General features: G+C 37.4%; 2 protein-coding genes and 1 long non-coding RNA gene across 3 annotated transcripts; 1 reads left to right on the top strand and 2 right to left on the bottom strand.

Annotated features, from left to right (window-relative positions):
* Positions 1 to 1,600: 1,600 nt before the first annotated feature.
* On the top strand, positions 1,601 to 2,209 carry LOC122033505. Its single transcript, XR_006126564.1, has 3 exons — positions 1,601 to 1,735; positions 1,829 to 1,870; positions 1,943 to 2,209. It is a non-coding gene; the product is annotated as an uncharacterized LOC122033505 (long non-coding RNA).
* A 9,023-nt stretch (positions 2,210 to 11,232) lies between these two features.
* Positions 11,233 to 13,428, bottom strand: LOC122034372 (beta-1,2-xylosyltransferase XYXT1-like). Its single transcript, XM_042593603.1, has 4 exons — positions 13,050 to 13,428; positions 12,890 to 12,967; positions 12,669 to 12,743; positions 11,233 to 12,582 (listed from the first exon to the last, which is right to left on the bottom strand). Exons 1-4 carry the CDS (start codon positions 13,174 to 13,176, stop codon positions 11,384 to 11,386), a joined length of 1,479 nt encoding a protein of 492 aa, XP_042449537.1. The 5' UTR covers positions 13,177 to 13,428; the 3' UTR covers positions 11,233 to 11,383.
* Positions 13,429 to 16,115: 2,687 nt separating this feature from the next.
* Positions 16,116 to 18,107, bottom strand: LOC122034921 (alpha-1,3-arabinosyltransferase XAT2-like). Its single transcript, XM_042594276.1, has 3 exons — positions 17,800 to 18,107; positions 17,650 to 17,703; positions 16,116 to 17,503 (listed from the first exon to the last, which is right to left on the bottom strand). Exons 1-3 carry the CDS (start codon positions 17,942 to 17,944, stop codon positions 16,305 to 16,307), a joined length of 1,398 nt encoding a protein of 465 aa, XP_042450210.1. The 5' UTR covers positions 17,945 to 18,107; the 3' UTR covers positions 16,116 to 16,304.
* Positions 18,108 to 26,065: the final 7,958 nt, after the last annotated feature.

The raw sequence follows: 26,065 nt of genomic DNA, 5'->3' as shown, positions 1-26,065 counted from the left end.
TTTTCATATTTCTTCAACAAGCATTAAGTTTTTTATTTCTTTTATTCTAATTTTGATTTTTGGTTGACAGTTTCGACGGGCACGCCATAGACGACACCATTCAAGCATTGGCAAGACTGATTCACCATCTGATAGGATGGTACCTACGCCCTCCCCTCAGGCAGGACCTTCACATGGCCAGTCGCCATCAGGACCTTCTCGTGGGCAGTCGCCAGCTGAACCTTCTCATGGCCAGTCGCCGGCAGGACCCTCACGTGGACCGTCCCCGGCAGGACCTTCATGTGGCCAGTCACCGGCAGGACCTTCATGTGGCCAGTCACCGGCAGGACCTTCACATGGCCATTCACCTTCCCCACTTGAGTCGTCGATACCTGCCAGACACTCAACCGTTGATATTGCCGACGCTCGACTGCATATAGTCCCTCTTGGAGACTCGTAAGTATTAAAATTATTATATTTTAACTATCTTAATTATTTAACGTTGTTTATTGTAATTTTATGATAGATTTGAAAATTCAGTAACTGTTGTTCGTGAGATTAATCAAATTGTGAATAACTTTTGGAAAGGAGACTCAATGTCATACTCAAGCACTCCAGCACCCACAAAAGAACTCTGGTGGTGCGAGTTTAAGGTATAGCTAATTTATTTTATATATAAAACAATTACGTTCATGTATAATCTATTGTTTTTTTTCATTTCAGCGATTATTTAGTTGGGACCCTTATTTTGAGATGGAAGTTAAAAGAATTTTCAAAAAGAAATGTGGTGATCACATTCGGCATGTATTAAACCATGCCAAAAGTACTAGAAAAAAGCCTCCCTTTATCACGACGGACAATTGGGTTAGGATCTGCAATTTTTGGCAAACTGATGAGTGCAAAGAAAGGAGTTTGCGGAATAAAATAAATCAAGCTTATAATTCTGGAGACTCACGTGCAATATATGTAGGAGGATCTATAAATATCGAGGAGCATTCACGTAGATTGGTAAATTTTCAACTCTACAATTAGATTTTTAATATATTTGTTGTTATTATATTATTTCTAACCGTATTATTTTTAGTCTAGGGATTTGGGAAAAGAGCCCGATTTTATAGACACTTTCGTCCGCACTTTTCAAACAAAAGACAAGACTTGGAGTGGAGATAGAGCTAGAATAATTAAGGTTTGATTTAATCTTTAATCATAATTTTAACTTAGATTTTATTACTTATCTATTTGCTCTAATTAAGGTTTTAATTTTTCATAGGAGAGATATGATGAGCTATCATTATCTCAAAGAAGTTCAGGTGATGGTGATAATATTGAGGGATCTGAGCCGTCTGTTACTAATAATTTAGATTTATGGTTAGAGGCCAGTGGGGGAGTCAAAGGGGGAAGGATAATAGGTATGGGTTCTATGAGTAGAATTCATAATGTTCCTCGAAGATCTTTATCTTCTTCTACCCCACCCGCAGTAACGGCACAGATTCATAGCTTAACTGAAGAGGTTGACAATTTGAAAGGCATAATATCTCAAAGGGATCATCAAATTTTAGAAATTCAAAAACAAAATTCACAAAGAGATCTAGATATGGTTGAAATGCATAAACAACAAGCCTTTCTTTTACAACAATTTCAACAATTTAGATCGGGTTCAAGCTATATTCCTCCTGGTATTGGTGATGATGCTAATGACGATGATGATGTCGATGATGATGCCGCCGATGATGTTGATGATGATGCATGAGTGTTTGTAATTAGAATTTTTGACTTCTTTTATTTTATCACTTTTATAAATTCTTAATTTTTGTATTTTGATTAGTATTCTTATTTTTGTTTCAAACAGGGTTGGTAGGTGAAGATGATGGTGGTATTGATGTAAAAATATGTAAGTCTTTACCTATTTACTTTTGTGTTGGTTTATAAGATTTTCTTTTTCTTTGTTTATCTTTTGATGTAGGTAGAAGAAGGATTTGGACTGAGAAGGATCTCCATAAGATTATCTTCAACTCTATCTTTTTCATGTTCTTGTATGATATTGGAATTTGGATACTATGACATGTTTGTTGTAACTTTATTGTAGTGTTTGGTTTAGGGTGTTAGTTGTAGTTGTATATTGTTGTAGTTTGTATTGTTGGATGATGATGTGTTGTATTGTTAGTTTTATGCTCTTAGTTTAGGTTGTATATGGAACAACATGTTTTAATGGTGCATGTGTTTGGGTTTATATTATTGATGTTTGTATTTATTTTGTTGTACACTAATATGTTAGTTGATTTTTGATTTATATTTGTGTTATTGTGTTTAGTGGTGAATATGTTGAATCTGTTAATGTGTTTAGTGCTCTTATATATGTTGAATCTGTTTGAAAAAAATTGTAATAGGAAAAAATATTGAAATTATATAGGGCTGGATATTTTTTTTTATTTTTGGGACAAATTTTGCAACGAATTTAGATTCGTTGGAAATATCGTATTTTATCAGAATATTACAACGAAAAGTATAAATTCGTTGGAAGTTTCCAACGAATTCTAAATTCGTTGGAAACTTTCAATGACTATGAGTTTTGTTGTAAATTTCCAATGAAAATATGGATTCGTTGGAAATTTCCAACGAATTCTAAATTCGTTGGAAACTTCCAACAAATATGAATTTCGTTGGAAATTTCCAACGAATTCTAAATTCGTTGGAAACTTCCAACGATTATGAATTTCGTTGGAAATTTCCAACGAAAATATGGATTCGTTGGAAATTTCCAACGAAAATATGGATTCGTTGGAAATTTCCAACGAAATTGCATTGTCGTTGGCAATTGCCAACGAATGTACATTTTCGTTGGTAATATTGCATTTTGAAACTTTTCCAACAAATAATTATTCATCGCAAATCTGTTTGCAACGAATACGTTTTTTAGTTGCTAATTCGCAACAAATTTAGGGTTCGTTGGAGATTTTTTCTGCTGACATTTCCAACGAATATTTATTTTCGTTGCAGTTTTCCAACGAATTTTGCAACGAATTTTGGTTTTGTCGCAAAGTTTCCAACGAATTTTGCAACGAATATGATTTTCGTTGCAAAATTTCCAACGAATTCTTAATTTTTCGTCGCAAAGTTTTGGGACGGCAGATTTCTAACGAATTTTTTTTGTCGCATTTTTCGTCCCAAATCCAATTTCCAACGAATTTTTTTCTAAAATTTGTTGCAAATTTTGTCCCTAAGTGACAGTTTTTTTGTAGTGGACAAGTGCCCTTCTATCCTAGACATCTAGATTGATCAATGTGATGCATAGACTGTGTCATCCTCTGACCAATCTAAATCTTGAATTTCAAGTAGACTCACTAAATCAAATGAGCTCAATATCTCATATTGACTCATTTGGGCATGGCCATGCACTTCGTGGTCTCACTCTATTAAGAATATCGATGTCTCTCTCGTCATATAGGAGGGATAGATCCCATCTACATCACTCACATTCCTCTGCATAATTCGTTACATACCCAGTAATCGCCTTTATAGTCCACCCAGTTACGGGTGACGTTTGACGAAACCAAAGTACATAACTCCTTATGTATGGAACCATGGTGACTTCAGGTCTAAGGACTAGTAGTCATATTAATAGCCACATGAGAAAATATATGACACTCATATAACGATCCATGATACTTTCTCATAGCGGGTCATTCAGTATACATTCTCCAATGCATACTCATGTGTCAACTTGATATCTCTATATCCATGACTTGTGAGATCAAGTCATCGAGTTGACCTACATGCTAGTCTTATTGCATTAACATTGTCCCTGAATGTTAATACTCGACTAGGAATGATTAAGAGTAGTGTTCCCTATATCATCTCACTATCGGTTCAACTAACCGATTGATATAGGTGAGAACCTTCTACTCAAGAACGCTATTATACTTAGTTTATTTGGCACCAATACAAGTAAGTATAATAACCAAAACAAACACCTTTATTTATATATGAATATGATACAATAAGTCCATAATACAATCATCAAATGATTGGCTCTAGGGCTCTAACTAACAAAAGGTTCCCCATAGGTGTCACGGAGTAGTAGTAGAGGAGGATTATAGGAGTTGGGAGACAGGTATGAGAAGTGATATTCTCGAGTTTCATGTCACTTTACAACTTAAGGAGTTTTTGAACTAGCTAACCTCTATAGAGAAGATTTTGGATTTTAAATAGGTTCCAGAAGACATGTGTGTGCCTCTGGTTACAACCAGACTGTATGGGAGAGTGATTTCATGGTGCCAACAATTGAAATTGACCTAAAACAGATTAGGTAAGGCAAAAAATTACAAATTGAAAGAAGATGAAGAAGTATATGTGGGCAATCTTTTTGTTATACAATTTTCAACGGTTAATGTATCAAAGGTTGTAGAACTTGAAGCAAGACATTTGATTAGTGGATGAATAGACCATCGAATTTTTTCAATTAATTGCTAGGAACGAAATTCACAAAACTGAAGACTAATTGGTGGCACGATATATTCGGGGTTTGAACTATCAAATTCAGGATACTATGAATATGTTCGATTCCATTTCTGTATCTACTACACATTAGAGAACTTTGTTGGTGGAAAAATCATGCATGAATGTAATAGTGGTTTTTATCCTATGAACACTGTTAGTGGAGGGCCTAGCTGTGTGGCTGTTGGGATTAGTAAGGTGTCAGTCAAATTAACAAAGGAAGTGGCAGTAGTGGTGAAATAAGGTGTTTCAACTGTGGAGAGATTGGGCATAGGCAATCAGAATATAAAAAGGCTACAGAAAAAAAAGCACTATTTGAGGAGAATGATGATTGTGAAGAAAGCATATCAAAGTTCACTGGACCCCGTGTATGATGAGGAGGCCATAAACGAAGTGTTATTGGAAGCAGATGTCGAAATGACATTGGTCGTTCAACGTTCCTGTTTAATGCCAAAATCAATAGTGGGCGATGATTGGCTGTGGAGTAATATGTTTAGTTGACGGGTACCATCCTTGGCAAGGTTTGTCATTTGTGTTTGATGTTGGAAGTGTAAGACCATTACGCATGTGAGAGGGAGGGAGGGGGGGGGGGGGGGTGAATCACATGGTTTTAGAAAACTTATCTTTTTCGCTTTATAAAATAAGTATGCGGTGGAAAAAGTTAAACACGAAAATAGAACAAGCACACAAACTCAATCGGTTTTACTTGGTTCAAAGTCTTCGATGACTCCTACTTTAAGACCTAGGTCTCGCAGACCTATCGATAAGTAATCCACTAATAACCTCTTCCGAAACCGCTGGAAGAGGAAATTGAATACAAATGAACAAAGCATAGTGTAACAACCTACACTTTCTTTAATAATATAAATGAACAACTTAATTTAAATGTTACCAACAGCCGAAGTAGAAGCAGGATCGCTCTGTGTTGGTGACGGTCTGTCGACAGCGATCAGATGTCTCAGAGTAGTAGCATAGAGGCAGTTGGTGTGTTTAGAGTTGCAGATGAGTCATAGCACTTTTGAATTAAGTTCTGTTCCAATGCACTGCTCAAACACTTCTTTTAAGGAGCATTAGAGCACCTCCAAGCCTCTCTAAGGCACCTCCAGTTGCAGGCTTTATCCCAAACAAAGTGCTCCTTATCATTTACGAAGTCTCTGCGTTATTCGATCAAAGGCGTCTTCCAAGCTCTCGAAGGCGCCTTGAGTTGAGGCGCCTTCCATCGCCCAACTCAAGGCGCCTTCCTTTGCATGGAAGGCGCCTCGGGTATTGTCCACCCAAAGTATTTTGTGGTCCTTTCACCCTACAAAATGTGTTAATCCAACAAAACAAAGTATACCCTACAAGATAAAATTAGCACAATAAAAATAGTAGTATTAATTAGATCTTGTCTATCTGAGACCAGAAGCTAGTCAAAGTCTCAATTTAGGTTTTTAAAATGGATCTAAATTGGACTTGCACCTAAAATCCCAAATTGAGACTCGTTCTCACTGGAACTCTCTCCTCCAGTGACTTACCTTACTTACCATGCAAAATCACTTGACTTCCTTTTACCCACCAGGTCTTCGTGCCAGTTGTCAAGTCCGCAGATCCTGTTGGTGTTGCAAGGTTGCAAACATAATCCCACATTGAGAACACATGGGAAAGATCATGGGTTTATAAAAAGAAAGATATCTCCATTGGTATAAGGTCTTTTGGGGAGAGTCCAAGAGCAAAGCCATGAGGGTCTAGGCCCAAAGTGGACAATATCATGCTATTATGGAGATATCTAAATTCTTTTCGATTCTACAATTGGTATCAGAGCCCGGGCTGCCAGAAGGTTTAACCACCGACTGTGCACAAGAGCTATGGTCTGATTGAGCCATGTGGGTACAATATTGACCTCGAACAAAGAAAGTGGGGGCTCCTATGTTCGGATCAAGAGGACCAGACACCGGGCAGGAAGTCCTAGTTGCGGCTAGGCAAGGAAGTCCTAGTAGGTCGGGTGGACCGAGGGGCAGAAAGACTTGGTGGGTCGAGGATCGGACATGGAAAGTCTGTGGTCCTTTGTTTGAGGGGGGGATTATTGGTGTTGCAAGGTTACAAACATAGTCCCACATTGAAAACACATGGGAAAGATCATGGGTTTATAAAGAGAAAGATATCTCCATTAGTATGAGGTCTTTTGGAGAGAGCCCAAGAGCAAAGCCATGAAGGTCTAGGCCCAAAGTGGATAATATCATGCTATTGTGGAGAGATCTAAATTCTTTTCCAACTGAACTTCAGCCAACTGTCAGGTCCCGTGGACCCAGCCAAATTTTCCGCTAGATATCAAGTCACTTCTTGACCTATCTAGACTTCTACACCAACTATCAGGTCCTCCAAACCTAGCTAGATTTCAGCCTGGTGTCAGACTAATTAAGTCCTGCATACTTAGTAGAAAGGTTAGATCACACAACACATCTAACTTTAATCCATTCGTTATTCATCAAAACTTAGGTTTGATCATTTGTGTCAAATGCACCAATAGGAAGTTGTGAAAATATTATGTAAGCTGAAATCATGCATCAATTAAATATTCAAACCAGAAATCATCCTAAGCCTTACAAATTATCTTGGCTTAAGAAGGGTGGTGATGTATCAGTGTCTAAGAGGGCTCTTGTTTCATTTTTAATTGGTTTGGAATATAAAGATGTTGTTTGGTGTGATGTAGTAGCTATGGATGCTTGTTACATATTGTTAGGCAAATCTTGGTAGTATAACAGAAGTGTGTATCATGATGGGCAAGCTAGTACTTATAGTTTTATGTTTAAGAGAGCAAAAATTATGCTACTACCTTGTAGACAAACAGTGGAAACCTAAACCATCAGATGAAGTTTCAATTCTATTATCTTTAACTCAATTTGACGAGGACAAGCACACTACAGACCAAAAGCGTTGACACTTGGAGTTTGATGTTGGAGATTTTGTGTGGGCAATTTTGTCTAAGGATCGTTTTACTGATCATTTTATTGCTGAGGAGTACACCAAATTATCTACTAAAAATATTGGTCTTCCCAAGATTGTTAAGAAAATAAACCCCAATGAATATTGTTTGAACCTACCTAGTCATATTTACATTGTCGATGTTTTTAATGTAAATCATGTGATTCCTTTACATAGTAATTCTTATGATAATGATTTGGCCAACAATTCAAGAGCGAATTTTCTCTACTCTAAGGAGAATGATGCAGAACAGCAAAGCAATCTAAAGGCAAAAGAAATTGTTTAAGGCCTTTTCGGAAGCCTGGAACAAGTTTATTATATTTTTATTAATTTTTGCCAAGTTAGGGTTTTGAGGTTATTTTTGTCTTTACAAAGTTAGGTTTTGAGTCTACTTAAGCACTTGTTTAAGTTGTTATTGAGTAGTTTTTGATCAATAATATAGTTTCAACCGTGCCATTCTCTTCTCCCAACGAGTTTGATTGTTTATTTCTTAGTATTGTGTTGAATTAATAGGGTTTAGAAGGTTGTTTCCAGTATTAATTTTTGAATCAACAGTTATATCAATAGCTTTCGTTGCATCAATATTTGATTTTATATTCTTATATTTTATATCAATATCCATTCTCTTCTCCCAGGCGTGCCATGCCTTCGTCCTTTCTTCTCTTTTATTTTTCCTTTTCTCTTCTTCCCCATTTCCTTCTTCTCCTTCTCTTCTCCAATGGTAATAAACCTTTAGTTTTTCCTCTCTTCTTCTCAAGCACAAGATATATCTTTTCTTCTCCTTTCTCTTTTCCAGGAAGCAAGAAACGTAGCATCAGTTGCTGCCATCTTCCAACAACAAGAGAAGCTCTCGCATCTTCTTCTTCTTCTTGTGTTTTCTAGGGTTTGTTGGCACCGCAAGAGTAACCATGTTTTGCCTTACCTTGCTCTTTTTGTCGATGTCGAGCTCACTGAAACTAGTCAAGGTTGCTAATGAAGAAGGTAAAGATTTTCTCTTTTGCTTCTTCCTTCATATCTTCTTTGCTCTTCTCTATTTTATTTTTGTACAAGCAACCCTTTTTTCTCCTTTGTCCAACCACAAAAACAAGAGGAGTAAGCTGTTTGTTCCTCCTTTCATGTTTCAATTGAAAGAGAATTATCAGTATAAACTTTATTTTATTAAAAAAAATGTGGAACCGCCACATCAGCGGCCCCCCTAGAGCCGGTCCCACGGATATGGAGGAAGGTAAATGCAGGTACACAGGTGGAAAGTGCATGGCGGAGACGTTAACCCCAGGCAGTGACACCCCGGGGATCGACCCCTGGACCTTTCAGCCACAGAACCATGCACTCCCCATCTGTGCTACGCCCTGGGGACAGACCGTGATGGACATCCCATGACCGTGATGGACATCTGTGTTGCTTTCAAAGAAAAAATTTGAAAACAACCAACCTCATTAGTGCAGTAATTGCAAAACAAATCAATCTTTTCATTTCAAAATAAATGGTAAACTATTCAAATTATTCGAAGTAATTAAACTACATCCACTTAAATTTTAAAATCCCATATTGCAACGGAATTCTAGTCTTTCAATCAGAAATTGGAGCGAATTCACCATCCTTAGAACTCAACTTGCTCCCTATCCTTGATTTTATTCTCAGTTCCAATTTCATCTCTAACTGAAATGGATTGTAAGGGGTGAGTGACTTACTGGGGATAAAATATAAATACAACAGTTCTTGAGAAGCAGTATTTTTTCAATAGTAAAAATAACAGTTAACTCAAAACGAAAATATACATAGGCACTGAAAAATCATGTTCCTTATGTCTTAAGTTAATATCAACCCTCTAGAATTCTCCTTCCTAGAGCAGAGGTTGGAAATCGGAAGTAGTTCAAAAATTAGAAGTGTTCAAAGTACGTATTCCTACCATTTAGTTCATAATTAATTCAGTGCTCCAAAATAATAGTAATTAGTAATCTTCGGTAATTGATAATAACAGTAGTGGAACAAAATAATTTTTAGAAAATTAAACTATCACTTTCAGAATTCATAATTTGCATAATAAGCCCACTTACCGAAATCTTTGGAAGTTGATATGGAGGTGGGAAAGGGGCCTTCTTGAAGTACACTTTTCCTTTCATGCCAAAACGATTCTGCCAAGGGTATGTCTTCTCTTCCGATCAAGTTTTTCTGTAACTTTCCCATGGTTATTTATAGAGATGAAGTTTTGATCTCTACTAATCCCAGTATCTTCACTAACTCCACTATCTCCAATAACACCCTCATCTCTACTAACATCATGATCTCCACTACCCCACATCTCTATTATCCTATTCAAATCGTGTGGTATTTACATAAGGTCTCATATGTAGAAATGTTAAATATTATGAGGAAATGATAATACAAATAATTTTTCGACTTTGAGTCATAGATAAAGTCGGGAATCAATGGATCATTATTTTAACTAAAATAAAAGATTAAGGTCGAAATTTTCAAATTTAAGTTCATTTTTAACTCCTTAAATTTGATATTTATGTTTTTAATTTATGAAAATCGATTTACATTAATATTTAAAATTTTAAAAGATTTCAGTTTATTTTTTAAAAGCATTTTATAGTTTTTAAAGTTGAATAATTTGATTTTGTGTTGTATTGATTTTTAAAATTTATTATGTTCGCATTGAAAATCTTAGCGGCGCCACTGATTTCGATTATATATTCTCTGAAGTATTTAAATTTAATCAACAAGTGAATACAGATTCGAGCACCTGGATTTTGGTAATGATAAGAAATGATTAAATTACATTTCATTCATAAATAAAATTTAACTGTGAAGATCCAGAAATTGTGCTGTCATAAATCGACGGACTCACTTGCAGCAAATGATTTACTCCAACTTCACACTCCTGATGGGCCTTCATAAAAGAATGCTCCAGATGCCAAAAAAAAATTATTTATTAATTTTCTTTAGCTTTAAAGCTTAATAGAAAATATAATCTAATTTAAAATACAAAGCATTGAGTGAGGCTCTTTTAATATTGAAGCATATTTAACATTTTTTATGTAATTAAATGTTTGAATTTAATATCATGTTGCGAGGAAAAGAAAGAATCTAATCCCACCTAATTAAAAGTCTGAATTTAATATCATGTTGCAAGGAAAAAGAAAGAATCTAATCCAACCTAAAGTGCTGAGGTGGGATTCTTCTAGTATTTAAAAAAAAAAAATCTCCAAAACTAAAAGGGTTAAAAATTCTCCCCTTCATTTAATTTGTGTTTCTTTTACTAATTTATTTATTATATATATTTGAAACAGAAATATTTTAATTTAGTTTTGAGTTATTTTTTGAACCAAAACGTAAATAGAACAATGCGTGCCCTATGCTCGAATTAAGCACCTCTCTTTAATATAAATCAGAATGCACTGCTTTGAAAAATAATTTGATTTACTGGCTAAACAACTTCAATGATACAGGTTAATGTCATAATTCTTTATCTTAAAAAATAAAATTAACTAATTACAATCCAATAGAGGATCCATGAATTTGCTCGTCCGTCAATGATTAGCAGTAGTGCGCCACAATGTGTAGGTCTCTCACAAGAGAGAAACTTTCGGCAAACTTTACCAAAAGAGAAGACGCAAAAGGAAATGAAAATATAAATAAATAAATAAATTTGTGCCGAGTATCAGTGCCAACGCATGCACTTGCTGAGTGATTTCCCAACTGGCAATACTTTTGAAGAGATTCTAAATGGGAAGCTATGAAGCTTTTAGCCTCTTAGACTAATAATTCAGCCAGCCAGCTCGCAATTGGTTCTTGGATTTTGAAGATCTAGTGACGAATTTGCATAATTACAGAAGCTAAATACAGTTTAGGATGATCAAAGAAATTAAGAACCAAACCAAAAATCTTGCTAACAGAGTTAAATTTCTTGCGGAATTCCTTGGATTTCTTTGTGTGAATGTTTCTATTGACGGAGATGATCGATGGCTTTGATCAAGACCGGCCTGAACCTGTCGACGTCGAGCTTCACGTTCTGCTGCTGTAGGTAGATCTTCCCCATTTTGAACCAGCCTTGATGGTGGATCGACTGCGGGTCCGTGAACACCGGGTGATCTCTCGGATACGACTCCAACAGCGAGCTCTCGTCCACGCTGATGCCGTACTGCAAGTAGAGCAGCCCCGAATCCCTAGCCGGCGGCCCGTACGTGTGCTCCGCCACCCCCTCCAAGTCGCAGCACGGCGCGATCTGTATCGCCACCGCGTTCGTCGGCAGGAACACCAAGTTGGTGAGCCCGGCGCCGTGCACGCCCATGATCACGTCGCACGAGTTCACCACCTCCGCGAACCCGGCCACGTTCCCGAAGTCCGCGTCGGCGAGCACCACCTCGAAGCCCACCGCCTCCGCCGCCCGCACGATCTCCGGCACGTTGGTGAACCGCCGCGTGCCGTTCCGCGCCACCAACAGGAGCCGCGGCCGCAGCTCCGGGTGCGCCCGAAGGCTGACGGCGCGCTCCCGCGGGAGCGCGTACGCCTCGCGCAGGAATTTGGTGAAATCGAGCATGGAGATGCCGTTGGGCGCGCGAGCGGGGTCGATGGTGAGGTCATTGTGGAAGCGTAGGTCGACCAGGGCGTGCGGCCGGCAGTGCACGTCGTCGCTCTTGTCGAGGTCGACGAATTCGTACCGAGTGAGCAGCTCGAAGATGGGTCGATACTTGCTGAGCCACCACGACTGGATGTTGGTGATCAGGAACTGGACCTCGCCGTGGAACTCGTGCGCGGTCAGGAACAGGGGAAGGAGCACGTCAGTGAAATCGTGGTAGTAGTTGCCGGTGAAGCCGCCGAGGGCGAAGACGATGGCGGGGACGGCGCTGTTGACCGTACACGCAGGCGCCGCCGTAGCGGTTCGAACCGCGACCTTCTCTACGTTGCCCATGTGTTTGCGGACGTAGGGGACGACCATGTACTCCTCGGCTTTTCGGTGGGTCGACACGAGCACCACGGCGGCGGTGGCGCCCTTCTTCTTGCCGTGGATTCTGACATCGCCCTTCAGGTCGCAAAACTCCGTTCTGAAGTTGGAGAAGTCGCAGATTGAGTCCGTTAATTGCGGCTTCGGCATCTCAATCACTTGGGTCGTTTCTTTCTTCGGAAGGAGACTCTTGTCACCTTCAATCAGCATAAAATTCGTCACGTAGTGTTACAAGATTTGCTCGATTTTGGCAAACTTTTAATCGAATACAAAGTTCAGTTACCTGGTTTCTTCGGTTCTCTGTTATTGTCGTCCAAACTCATAAGGGAAAGCTGCTCCTCTGCTTTCTTTTCTTTTTCTGGAAAGTAACAGAACTCAATGAATGAAACCAAAGATAACACAAGATGTAGTTCTTTGGCCGCTGGAGAAGAGAAGCTATGCAGTTGCATACGTATGATTCTTGCATTGTTGCAAATTCTACACAAGCTCGGAATTAGTTTTTACCTGGCTTTACTTGCCTAATCTCGCCTTCTGCCTCTTGATCAGTGCCAATCTTGAAGGTTAAAGTTGCCTGCTCATCAACTGCAAAAGCGCAAAACAAGAGAATTGCAAGGCACTAATTAAACACAGAGAGACGAAAACAAGGCTGGAATCAGAAGCTCACCGGAGGTTTCCGACATGGAGACGAGGTAGATCAGGATCACTAAGCAGCATCCCACAAGCAAGGCCAAGCCAAGCCTCCTTGCTTCGATCCTGCTCAAGTTCCTGACTACGGACTTCTCAAACCCCATAACGCTGCAAGTTGCAGATGAAGAGACACGAGGCCGATGCGTTGCCCCAAGGGAGAAGATATTGGGAGTGAAAGGACCAACCTCGTCCTTCTTCCTTCAACAAGAGGATGAAGGCTCGATCGATCGGTGCTCTCCCTTCTCTCTCATCTGCTATCTTCTTGCTTTGGAAGAAGACAAATGGAAGAGCTCCATGTCCATAAATATAAATCATCTCTCTCGGTTCTACTTTTCCTCGTTCCTTTCGTTTTCATAAGTAAACTTTTAGAAGAATAATGTTATTCCAGAATCGGTGATAATGTGAAGAGGACATAATTTTGTAGTCTTTTCTGTAGAATTAAACCAGGATAGAGCTTGACTAGTTTGTTTCAGGAATTACGACTCCACCTACCCTCATCAATCCGATGTTAACTTAATTTACCCATAAAAGTGAAAAGTAAACATAGTTCTTTTCTACATCAGCTGTTTTTTTCTTTTTTATGAATTTACAGATACCATGAAAAAAGTTACAATCTGCATGCCTTGTGGTGATCATGTTTTGTCCCCATTATATTAAGTAAATTTAAGACGGTAAATGAATCTAAGTGTTTATGAATAAATTTGATATTCGATTTAATAAAAATTTATTTATATTCGTTTAATATATATAAGATTAATTAAATAAATAAAATTGAACAATTCGTTAAATTAAATAAACAAGCTTGAACACATATGTGTTCAGTTGGTTAATATTCATGAACAATATTCGTGAACAACTATATTTATTAATAAAATTCTTTTCAATATGCTAAATAAATAATAAAATAAAATAAAATAAATAAATAAATTTAAATTATAAAGTTCAATAACCAATAAAATAATTAAAATTTTTAAACAATCAAATAAATTTGAATTAAGAGCTCGATAACATCTAAACAAACTAAGTTTAAACTAAGTTTAAGCCAAGTTCGAACTAAGCTCAAGCCAAGCTTGAACCAAACTCAAGCCAAACTTGAATTGAGAGCTCAATAACGTCTAAACAAATCAAACTCAAACAAGGTTCAAACAAGCTCATAAAAAAAATTAAGTTAAGACTTAACAATCATTTTAAAATCTTGATTCATTTTAAGCTCGACTCAACTCAACTCAACTCAACTCAATTATCTTATTAAATAAATTTGAACACCTCAAAATTTGATTTAATTAGACCCGACACATTTGCAGTCCTAAGTAAATTTACTGAGAATGGCTCGAAAAGAAGAGAAGGTACACTGAGTGGTCCTCGTTTCAAGCATTGAGATAACTCTTCTAAATACATCCACATTAAAAAAAAAAATTGACCTCGAAGTTTGCTTAATGTTTCATTTTTCTACTGTTCTTTCTTTCTTTCGAAAAAGAGGATAAGGTCCAGTGGTCTCGTTTCAAGCATTGAGATAACTCTTCTAAATACATCCACATTAAAAAAAATTGACCTCGAAGTTTGCTGAATATTTCATTTCTAAACTGTCCTTTCTTTCTTTCAGTAAAGCTCATTCTGAATTTCCACTTTCATTTTTTGTCATTATACTTACCATCTCAATAGGACTAGCAGAAAAAAAAAAAGCTGCCAAATAAAAGAATCCTAGGATTGTTTAAATGCAGCCGAGCAGTAATTTCCCCACAAGACGTCATGCTACATCACATCAGTATCATCTTCAATTTAAAAAAAACCATCACCCTCCAATAATTGAAGAATCGTGATTCACCATCTGCCAGTATTATTCTCGTCAGGAAGTTGCAAAGCAGTTTCAGACTGATGTCCTCTAGAAATCTCAATTTTCTTGTGCACTGGAATTAATGGCGTAATATTAATGGAGTTGAGAGATTAAATATCATTAGTTGAAGAATTTAAGTACTCAAATCATGTGTTATTGATCATTTCTTCCACCCTGTGGTTGCGTGGCAGAATAAACTTTGTTTCTGCATAAAGAAAAAAAAATATAGAAGAATATTTAAAGTTCCATAAGGGTGACTGTACAGTGGTAGGTGCAGATTTGGATCTACCACATGTCCTGTTTTTCCACAAGCAATTGCTGCCATTTTGAAATCTTAGCTCATCGCTTCCAGTTTTCACAAGGACTTTAATTTGCTTATAGTTGTTAATATTAAGTAGATGATCTTCTTCCTAATTAATCTGCTAATATAATTCAGTCACATTCAAAAGTTGATTTCTCCATCATAATTCACTTTCAATTAGGGGCAACTCCGCTGAAGTAATTAAATTATGATCCATAATGACCCTGCTGTTACATCTATAATTCATAACCGAGGCCTTCATTACTGACTTTTCGCAGAAAGGAAATAATCAAGAGAAACTTGATTGCTAATAAATTTAATGTATATATAAATATTGCGACAAATGGTTATTAAATTGATAATAGATGTGACACCGCACTCTTCCAGTGGTGCAAGACTACGGTGAATGCAACAAGCGTGGGAACAAGTGGTTCAATCTTCTATTGCAGAAACAACCTAATTGTTCCTTTGTTCATGGATCTAGTCAAGGCAAACGTGACGCCTCATGTTCTGTTGTGAATTGAATTATTGCATCTCCATCTCCGTGATCAGACTATGCTCATTAACTTCTTGCGCAATGGCATTTTAAATGGCTCTCCTCGCTACCACCAACTCCTTAGGACGTGAAAGATTTGTTGTTTTCCGTGACTTTCAGAGCATTAATTGGATGTTTACACAGGAGCAGGCTGTAGAGCCTTTTGCTCAGTAAAGCAACTCTTGTAGGGTAAGTTGCAAGATCATGACCCTCACTTCGTAGACTGAATAACAAGCTATCTTATTGCGTGGGGCAGGAAGAAAACCACAGATGGTCCTGGTATTCGAGGCCGTATATGTGTAGATGCTCGATCAAAACAGAGAAATAATGGGTGTCATTAAGGACAGGAGGAAGATCCGTGCCGTGCGGTAGCTGAATTGAAACTAATGAATTCACCGAAAGACAGTTCACATGACAACATTATATTTTGCTTTAGCCCACCTTTGACAAACTACAAAGGATTAATCAATAGTACAAATACATGCAGTTCCTTTTGTACATCTGCAAGTTCAAATTGTCTGAACAATATAGATGCTAAACTCCGAACTAATCTAGATCTTGTCTATTCACGAAGGAGCTCGTGGGCATGTGTGAGAAAACTGCTGAATCTGGCCACATCAAGCTTCACATCTTGGTTGAAGAAGTATATTAAAGTCCAATTCCTCCAGCCTTCCTTCTGAGCCTGGACAGATTTTGGATTTATGACTACAGGATCTGTAATACCATAGCGGTCGACCAATGAGCTCTCCATGACACCTATGCCATATTGCAAGTACTTCATCTTCATCTCTAAAGTAGGCACTCCGTAGTCAGCATAGCAGAAGTTATCCATTCCTCCCAATGGAACAACTTGGATCACTACTGCATTGGTCGGGAGGAATATGAGATTAGTAAGTCCTGCACCATGCACTCCTAGAATGGCATCGCAGGAGTTCACTAGGCGAGCAAATTCAGCCAAACTTTGATTTTTCTTCATCTCTGCTACGACAGGTTCGAAGCCCTGCCATCCTACCATTCGCGCAATTTCATCAACATTAGTGAATCTTCTCGTCCTGCTTCTTGCGATGATCAGAAGTCTAGGTCGCTTCTCAGGGTTGGCTCCTTGCAGCTTAGTTGCAGTTTCCCTCTCCAATGAGTAAGTGCTCCTTATGAACCGTCCGAAGTCGAACATCGTCACGCCGCCAGATCTTGCAGGATCAATGCCCATGTCCTTGTGAAATGTAATGCCCACTATGACACGAGGATAACACCGAACCATCGCATCCTTGTTGAAGTTGATAATTTCATGATGAGTTAGCTTCTTCAGCAAGAGTTCGTACTTTGCCATCCACCAAGGCAGCATTTCACTTATCAGGAACTGAACTTCTCCGTCGAACTTATGCGATGAGATGTAGAGGGGAATAATCGAATCTGAGACTTCATGGAAGAAGTTGCCCATGTAGCCACCGGTTGCAAAGATGATTGCCGGAACCGTGCTGTTGATGTCACATTTTGGAGCTTCTTGTTTGGCACTCAAATAGCCTACTGACATTTCAGTGACACCGGACATTGCAGGGCGATCCCCTTTCCGAGGATGAGGTTTTATTTTCCAGGTCCCCTGAAGTTCTGTGGCACTGTTCCGAATTGAGGAAGTGACGTAGAAGATGGAGGAGGAGCTTGCTTGGATCCTGATATCACCCTCCATGTCGCATATGTCTGCTCTTCTGTCCGAAGTATCACACAAGGGCTTGCTGCGGAGATCCACATTTTGGTTGTTTGTATCTGAAACCAACCAAAATTAAGCATTCCAATTTGACACAAGAATTTCAACGACACTAGATTCATGGTTACTCTGATTTACCATGCAACAATTTCCTCCCTCACATTATAGATTTCATGGAAAATTTATCATCGAGTCAAGGACTTACCATTTTCTCCCGCCCTAGTAAGAAGAGATGCACGTGGCGACAGCCAGGAACCCACTGCAAAAAATTGAAGAAGAGGAAGAAAGATTTAAATTTTAACCAGCTCCGACAACAAAACACAAGAAAACGTTCTGGGGAAGAAGAGCAACTCACATGAAGGAAAAGGAACAAAATGGCCTGCAGACAACACAAGGAGGGTAACGGAGACGAGGAAGAATCCTGTGAAGATGACAAAACTCAGAGTCTGGAGCTCAACTCTGCTGAAGCTCCTGAAGAACTTGGCCTGGGTCCCCGTCATCGAAGAACTCCTCCTCCTCCTGAGCTCGTCTGATCTCCACTAATTGCTATGGTTTGAACAACCCCACGGCGTAGAAAGCCAAAGCTCGTAGGCTAGTAGGCATGGATGATCGAAAGCTGTCCTTTTTCCAGTAGCAATTTACTTTCTCTCACGTCGTCACTTGTGATTCCCTTCAATTGTAATTACATAAAAAATAAGAGAATTTGTCACTTCTACTTATTATTTTATACTACAGAATCTAATCTATTAAGATTTGGTGGCATTTTTACTATGGCGAATAGGAAACGCGACAATGCCCGGCGGCTTGGCCCAATTAATTAAAAGGAATTAGTGCGTTCATTCTGTCCATCATCTTTATAGTATTCAGTAACAAAACTAATAATAATCATAATGTCAAGATTAATCAACATATAATTGATGTAGTTAAATTTATATGTTCTTAGCTCATATAAAGAAAGATAAATTAATATATCAACATATAATTGATGTAGTTAGAGAATGAAAGGAGATTTTTTTTCTTGAAAATATATATCCGTCGAAAATTAATCTTTTTATTATATTATAATACATTTATTACATTCTAATCAATTAGGCATTCATGGAGAAGACTACTTTACAATATGTAGCGAAAGTAAGTAAGAGGGGCACATGCGATGCGACTAAGCAACGCATAATTTAGTATCGAAGCTGAAATCTCTCGCCTGCCGCTTTTGTTGATGTTTTTTTTAAGAAAAAACAAAGAAATAAATAACTACTGTTCGGTGCACATGGTGGGAGCAAATCGTTAACTTCTTTTAAAACAACTTTTTCCCATTCTCTTAAATGCTTTGAATAAAGATGTTGGCTCTTAAGTCTTTGAACTGGAGCTTTATATATTTTTTTTATTTTAAAAATAATAGTTTATTTGGATTCAGAAAAGTAATTGTGTTATTTACAATGAATAAGTAAATAAAACTAATTTCTTTTACTTTCTCACTCATAATTGGTCACATTGGAGCCAACTTTAGGACAATTAAATGCATCCGTGGGTTGGTAAAGATACATTGGATGGAACCAAATTACTAGTTGTCATTCATAAAGATTAATATTGTAACATAAAATGTGCACTTCGCTGAGAATTGACATGCTGCAATCTCTCATCATCCATTTCAGTTTTTATGCTGCAATCTCCCACTTTCAGAACCAGCGAATGGATCGACAATGGCATTGATAACAGCTGGTTTTCAGGCAGAGAAAGATTCAGAAAGGGCGGTTGAGTTCTTCAGCTGTTCCAACTTTATAACCTTTCCCACCGAAAGCTACAGCAAGGGTATGATATGCTGAATCTGGAACAAAGGAAGTAGGGGCAGGACACCGCCATTGTTGAACACAATCACGATAACAAGCAATTGATATCTCACTAATGTCTGTAAAAGTTCACCAATGTGGAGTGAGCAAATGAAAAAATTGTATGCAATACTGAAATTTAATACAAGCTCAACATCTCAAACAACCAAAAAATCAGTGATTTTTAACCTAAAAATTACAAGACGGATGGAAGCAACTAAATAGTTTTATCAGTCTCCAAACTTCATACAATCAGAATTTGGAAAAAGAAAAGTATGACATGTTATGATTTTGACACAATTATAAAGTTTTCGTAAACTATTTCTTAGAGAAAACTACTATAATTAGTTGACTAGGGATAGTATTTCCACCAAATTACAAAATTTACTTATTGATTTATACTTAAAAAAAAGCAGTATTACCGATGGTCATACCGACGGAATTTTGATTCCGTCGGTAAAATTAAGAGTTACCGACGGAATAATTCATTCCGTCGGTAAACCCCGACGGCAGAAACATTTCCGTCGGTAAATCAAGGATTTTATCGACGGAATCATTCATTCCGTCGGTAATTCTTAATTTTACCGACAGAAAAATTACCCTAACCCTTCGCTCTTTCCCTCACGCGTGCGACCGACTTCCTCCGTTTTCCCCGATCCCGATCGCAGGTGAGTTTTCCTTTCTCCGAATTTTGTTTTTTGTTTTCCTGCGATCGGCAGTTGCCGCCGGCCTGCGCCCACAAGCGGCGGCCGACGGCGGGATTCTGTGCCCTCCAGCGTGCTTCTGTGGCCGCCAGTGGGCTTCTGCGCCCGCCAGCGGCCGGCGGTGGCTCTGTCGGCTGTTGTCGACCGCCAGCTGGCTGCTGGCGGCTGTACTGGCCGGCAGCTAGCTGCTGGTTGCTGTGCCGACTGCCAACTGACTGTTGTCCCTACCGGCAACTGGCTGCTGGCGGCTATGCCCGTTCGTCGTGGGCCTGATTCAAATGTGTCGCCCGTCGACAGGTTGTGCTTGTTGCCACGAGCAACTTGTCATTTTTTTTGTCATAATTTTTGAGCTAAATTATTTTTATTTTGTAAACATGTAGCATTTGCTGCTCTTCTTCGGTTGACCTACACATCTTCAGGTAAAATTTACTAAATTATACTGTATGTCATTTAACATGGTTCAATTTAGAAATATGTTCTGTTAGTATGTTAATCTATAATATAATATAGTTCGTTTGTTTGTTTTGTATTAGTATGTTAATCTATGTTAATTTCTAGTTCTCAATATATTAGTTTTAGGTGAAAATATCTATGAACAAAGCTTGGATGTACAATCAATTAGAAAAAGGATTTATCAGAGATGATTTTATTGCTGAAGTTGAACAGTTTATGAACTTTACTAAAAGTCATCCTGAATGTATGAATGGTGCTGAGTTACAGTGTCCATGCAATCATAAAAAATATAAAAATAGAGCTTTCCGTGATGAGGATAGTGTAAAAATGCATATATGTAGAAATGATTTTGTACCAAATTACTACAATTGGTATTGTCACGGGGAGCCTTATTTATATGAACCAAATGGACCTTCTGGTGGTTCGTCATCTAGGACAATTGTTACCGCTCCTGAAGCATCAACTAATATTGATATTGCAATGCAATCAATGGTTCATGATGCGATGAATGCTGCAGTTGATTATTCCAATATAGATGAAACACCAACACCTAAATATCAGCAACTATATGAAATGTTAAGGACTAGTGAAAGAAAAGTGTGGAAAGACATTCCCTCTGGTCATTTTCAATTATCAGCTACTGCAAGGTTATTAAATATGAAAGTAGAACATCATTTTTCAGAAAGATGTTACGATGACATTTGTCAGTTGATGTTAGAATTGCTTCCTGCTGATAATATAATGACAGATAGTTTTTACAGTATAAAAAAATTGATCAGAGGTTTAAGTTTACCTGTGGAGAAGATTGATTGTTGTATAAATAACTGCATGATATTTTGAAATGAAGACAATGATCTTCGTGAATGCAAAATCTGTACACACCCTCGTTATAAGCATGATACTCGCATACCAGGGCAGACGAAGAAAAAAATTGCTTGGAAAGTGATGTATTATTTTCCGTTAACTGCTAGACTTCAATGTTTGTATGCATCTGCTGCTACAGCTTGCCATATGATGTGACATCATGAGCATGAGCACGATGGAGGTATAATGTGTCATCCTTCTGATTCACCTGCATGGAAACATCTAGATGCTGTATTTCCTTCTTTTGCAATGGAACCACGTAATATTAGATTGAGACTTTCTGCAGATGGATTTCAACCATTTGGACAGTCAGGGCAACAATATTCATCTTGGCCAGTTATATTGACACCGTACAATTTACCGCCATGGATGTGTATGAAAGATGAATTTATGTTCCTTACAATACTTATTCTTGGTCCAACCAATCCCAAAGAGAAGATAGATGTTTTCTTACAACCTCTGATTGCCGAGTTAAATGAATTATGAAATGTAGGGTGATTTATGATGTTGCAAGTAAAACTAATTTTAGATTGCATGCTGCATTATTATGGACGATCAGTGATTTTCCAACATACTCAATGTTGTCGGGTTGGAGCACAGTCGGTAAAATAGTATGTCCACACTACATGATTGATTCTGATGCATTTTTATTACCTTACAGTGGGAAGGTGTCTTGGTTTGATAATTATAGTAAATTTTTACCAATTGATCACTCTCTTAGGCGAAATAAGAAAACTTTTCTAAAAAATATTGTAGTCAGAAAACCCCCTCCACTCTATGCTTCAGGTGAACAAATCATTGAGCAAATTGATAGTTATGGATTTCTATCAGTATCTCAATCTGGTTGTGATGAGATAAATAAATATATTGTTAGGATGTGCAAGTGTGGTTGGAAGAAAAGGAGTATTTTTTGGGAGTTACCGTATTGGAAGTATCTACTTATTCGACATAATTTAGATGTTATGCATATTGAGAAAAATTTCTTCGATAATATCTTTAACACTGTGATGAATGTGCCTGGAAGAACTAAAGACACTGCAAAATCATGCGAGGAATTAAAAGAACTAGTCAATAGACCAGAGTTGCATTAAGATGAAATAACTAATAGATTTCCAAAAGTTTGTTATACATTGGACAAAGATGGCAAACAAGTTTTATGTAATTGGTTGAAAGAAATCAAATTTCCAAGCTTTATGTAATTGGTTGAAAGAAATCAAATTTCCAGATGGTTATGCCTCAAATATGGCTCGATGCGTGGATATGAATAGATTAAAGATGTTTGAAATGAAAAGTCATGACTGTCATGTATTTATGCAAAGACTTATTCCAGTAGCTTTCCATGACTTACTTCCTCAAAATGTTTGGCAATCACTCACTGAATTGAGTCTATTTTTTAGAGATTTGACAGCAATGTGTATTACGATGGATGATATGTCTCGGCTAGAAATAGACATTCCTCTCATATTATGTAAACTGGAGCGCATATTTCCACCAATTTTTTTTTATTCAATGGAACATCTACCAGTACATTTACCATATGAGGCACAAATAGTAGGTCCTGTGCAGTATAGATGGATGTATCCATTTGAACGGTTTTTGAGGAAATTAAAAAATAATGTTCGTAACAAAGCAAGAGTTGAAGGGTCAATATGCAATGCTTATCTAGTTGAAGAAGCATCTTCTTTCTGCTCCTATTATTTTGTTGATAGTGTACAAACAAGACATCGCAAGTGTGCTAGAAATTCTGATGATACTTGTCAGCCGATAGATCCATCGATGTTTTCTATTTTTAAGTTTCCCGGTAAGTTAATGGGTGCATCGCTTTCTAGATGGTTAACTGAGGAAGAATATCATGCTGTAAGAACATATATACTCTTAAATTGTGAAGAGGTCAAACCATACATAAAGTAAGTAAACTTCTTAAATCAAACATTTATCCTCCGTTTAATTATTTTGCTTGATACCCCAATTTTAATATAATTACTTTTTTTCTCAGCTTGTACGAACAATAATTATATCTACAAAATCCATCAATTGGTGCAAGTGAGGTAGCTACAAAGTTAGAGACTGAATTTGCATTGTGGTTTCAAATATACGTAAGAAGATTTGTGAAATTTTGGAGTTCATGTTTATTAAGAAGTGTACTAAGATATATGTTACTTATTTTTATAGGTGAAAGACCGTAAAATATCAAATGTGCAAGATGATAGGATAATGAATATTGCATCAGGACCCCTTCGTAAAATAAAGGTGTATTCTGGTTACTATGTTAATGGCCTTAATTTCTACGTGGCACAACGAGATTCACGGAAATTAACTTATAATTCTGGTGTTTGCGTCAAAGGATCTATGGACAACAATAACACTGAGTTTGATTACTATGGTAGACTTGACAAAATCATAGAGATTGAATATCCTGCATTACCAATAAAGAGGTATGTGTTGTTCAAATGTTCATGGTATGATCCGACCCCAAGATTAGGTACTAAAATTCATCTAAATTATAATTTAGTTGAGGTTAATGCAAATAAAAGATTCAAAAAGTTTGAGCTTTTTATTTTCGGAATACAAGCGGGTCAAGTTTTCTATCTTGAATACCCTACGAAGAGAAGAAGATCTAGTGAATGGTTGTCTGTTTGCCGAATCAAGTCTCGCTCGACCATAGAGATGCCGAATACAATCACTGTTCAAAACCATGATGCATTTCAGAATGATGAAGTGGAGAGACATTCAGTTGATTTACAACACCAATCTACTTCTCAATTACTTTTAGATGCTAATGACATTTACGAAGAGATAGATGATGGGGAGATGTCCAACAGTGAGGATGAAGTTGAACTAAGCTCATCTAGCAATGAGGACATATAAACTATTAATTTTGATTAGTCAGATGTTAATGATGATTAAATATTAACATTATTATTTCCGTCGGTAAGTAATGTTTCCATATTGTTTTATATTTATACTAACAGGTTTTTAGACCTTATTATGATGTGTTGCAATGTTATTTTGCAGATATCATTATGGCAGAGCAGCAGCTTGTGGCACCCCGTGGCTATAAGGTCCTTACTGTTGTCGGGGACTCGTAAGTATTTTGTACTATTAATTCAAGTTTATATAAAACTTTAGTTATAATATATTTCTCATAACTTCATATTATTTTGTGCAGGTTCACTCCAGATGGGCACAGAGTTGCCACATATATCACTGTAAAATTCAAGGAATGAGTTAGCACGTCTAGTACTACATGGAGGCATGTAGACCAGGATATGAAGCTATTTTATTATAATGAATTTGTGGCAAGTAAATTTAATATATTTGACATTCTATAATATAGTTATCATTTAAACTAAATGTTTAACTTATAATTACAGAAAAGATATACATGGGTGGACGGGCAAGAAGAATAATTTAAACATACATGGAATACTTACTGTGCCAAATTCTACAGAGATCATATGTATTACATGAGAAAGAAGGGCACTAGGTCTGCGTATGTTTCGGAGGCGATATGGAGTGCATGGACGGCCACCTGGGCTGCAGAAAGGTGGCAAGCTAATGCCGAAAAGGCAAAAGCAAATAGGAATACAGAGCTAGGTGGCCCGAGCACCGGAATCGCTCGGCATACATCAGGATCCAAATCTATTGTTGAGCATACCATGGATCTGGTGAGTATAATTTAAAATTATACTTTGTAAAAAATTTTGTATTTATTACCAACCTTGTATTATTGAGCATAATTATTTTTTCTAAATTTTTTGAATGTAGGAACGTGAGCTTGCCCAATAGCCTATATGTATGGAGATTTTTCTCAAGACCCACAAGAAGAAGGATGAGTCATTTGTTGATTCTCGATCTTAAACTCTACATGTAAGATTATTAACTTTAGTACATTTGTTCATTTCTACCTTGATTAGTATTTAGTAATATAGATCAAATTGGATATTATATTATTTTTTATCCAGCAACAAATGACAGAAAGGGTGGCTCAGGTATCTCAGCCATCAGCAGAGGGTGGAGAGTCATAGTCTTTATCCACCGATGATCTAAATGAGATTTATTATGATGTTGTCGGTGGAAGGACAAAAAATTCCACCCTCTACGGCCTTGGTTCTCAGGCCAAAGTGGCATTTGATCGTTTGAGGAACCTAGTAGGTCGTGCTAGTTCCTCTTCTTCTAGTGAGATGCAGTCTTTAAGACGTGAAAATCAAGAACTGCGTTCTCAACTAAAATCAATGGATCAGAGGATGACTGATATAGATCAGTGGAGAGCTGATAAGGAGAAGAAGAGAGCTGAATGTGACAAGAGTAATGAAGATCTCATGGCCCAAATGCGGCCGATCGTGGCTTCTTTCACCCAAGCATCACAGGGTTCTGAGTCACAGGAGACTCAAGATCCATCAAATGGTGATCATTAGCTTTTTTTGAGGTTTGTTCAACTACACTTTAGTTATTTATTTATTATATAGAATGTGAGCCTGTTTTGATATTATAACATGTTTATTTCTAAAGGTTTTATTACTATATGTTTCAGGAGTCACATTCAGTCCTATTTACATATTAGCTCTTCACTACATCATTTGCTCATTTTTGTTCAGGTATCATTTCATATAAAATTCGTTATACATATATATGCAAACTGTTTATTTATACATCATTTTGTATTTGCCTTTCTACAGGATTTTCTTTATGATTTCGTGTTCTTGTATTATTTGGAGTATATTCTAATTCGGTATGTATTATGTAAATTTGACTTTAGATATGGATATGTGTG

The sequence above is a fragment of the Zingiber officinale genome, chromosome 11B, assembly GCF_018446385.1.
Source record: "Zingiber officinale cultivar Zhangliang chromosome 11B, Zo_v1.1, whole genome shotgun sequence".
Lineage (NCBI taxonomy): Eukaryota > Viridiplantae > Streptophyta > Magnoliopsida > Zingiberales > Zingiberaceae > Zingiber > Zingiber officinale.
This window is presented reverse-complemented; position numbering and strand designations above follow the sequence as displayed.

Coding starts and splice junctions, on each gene's coding strand:
- LOC122034372 (XM_042593603.1), bottom strand. CDS start 13,176: ATGGGGTTTGAGAAGTCCGTAGTCAGGAACTTGAGCAGGATCGAAGCA. Junction 12,744..12,889: donor GATTAGGCAAGTAAAGCCAG/GTAAAAACTAAT, acceptor GTTACTTTCCAG/AAAAAGAAAAGAAAGCAGAG. Junction 12,583..12,668: donor CAGAGAACCGAAGAAACCAG/GTAACTGAACTT, acceptor TGCTGATTGAAG/GTGACAAGAGTCTCCTTCCG.
- LOC122034921 (XM_042594276.1), bottom strand. CDS start 17,944: ATGACGGGGACCCAGGCCAAGTTCTTCAGGAGCTTCAGCAGAGTTGAG. Junction 17,704..17,799: donor TTTTGTTCCTTTTCCTTCAT/GTGAGTTGCTCT, acceptor AATTTTTTGCAG/TGGGTTCCTGGCTGTCGCCA. Junction 17,504..17,649: donor TACTAGGGCGGGAGAAAATG/GTAAGTCCTTGA, acceptor GGTTGGTTTCAG/ATACAAACAACCAAAATGTG.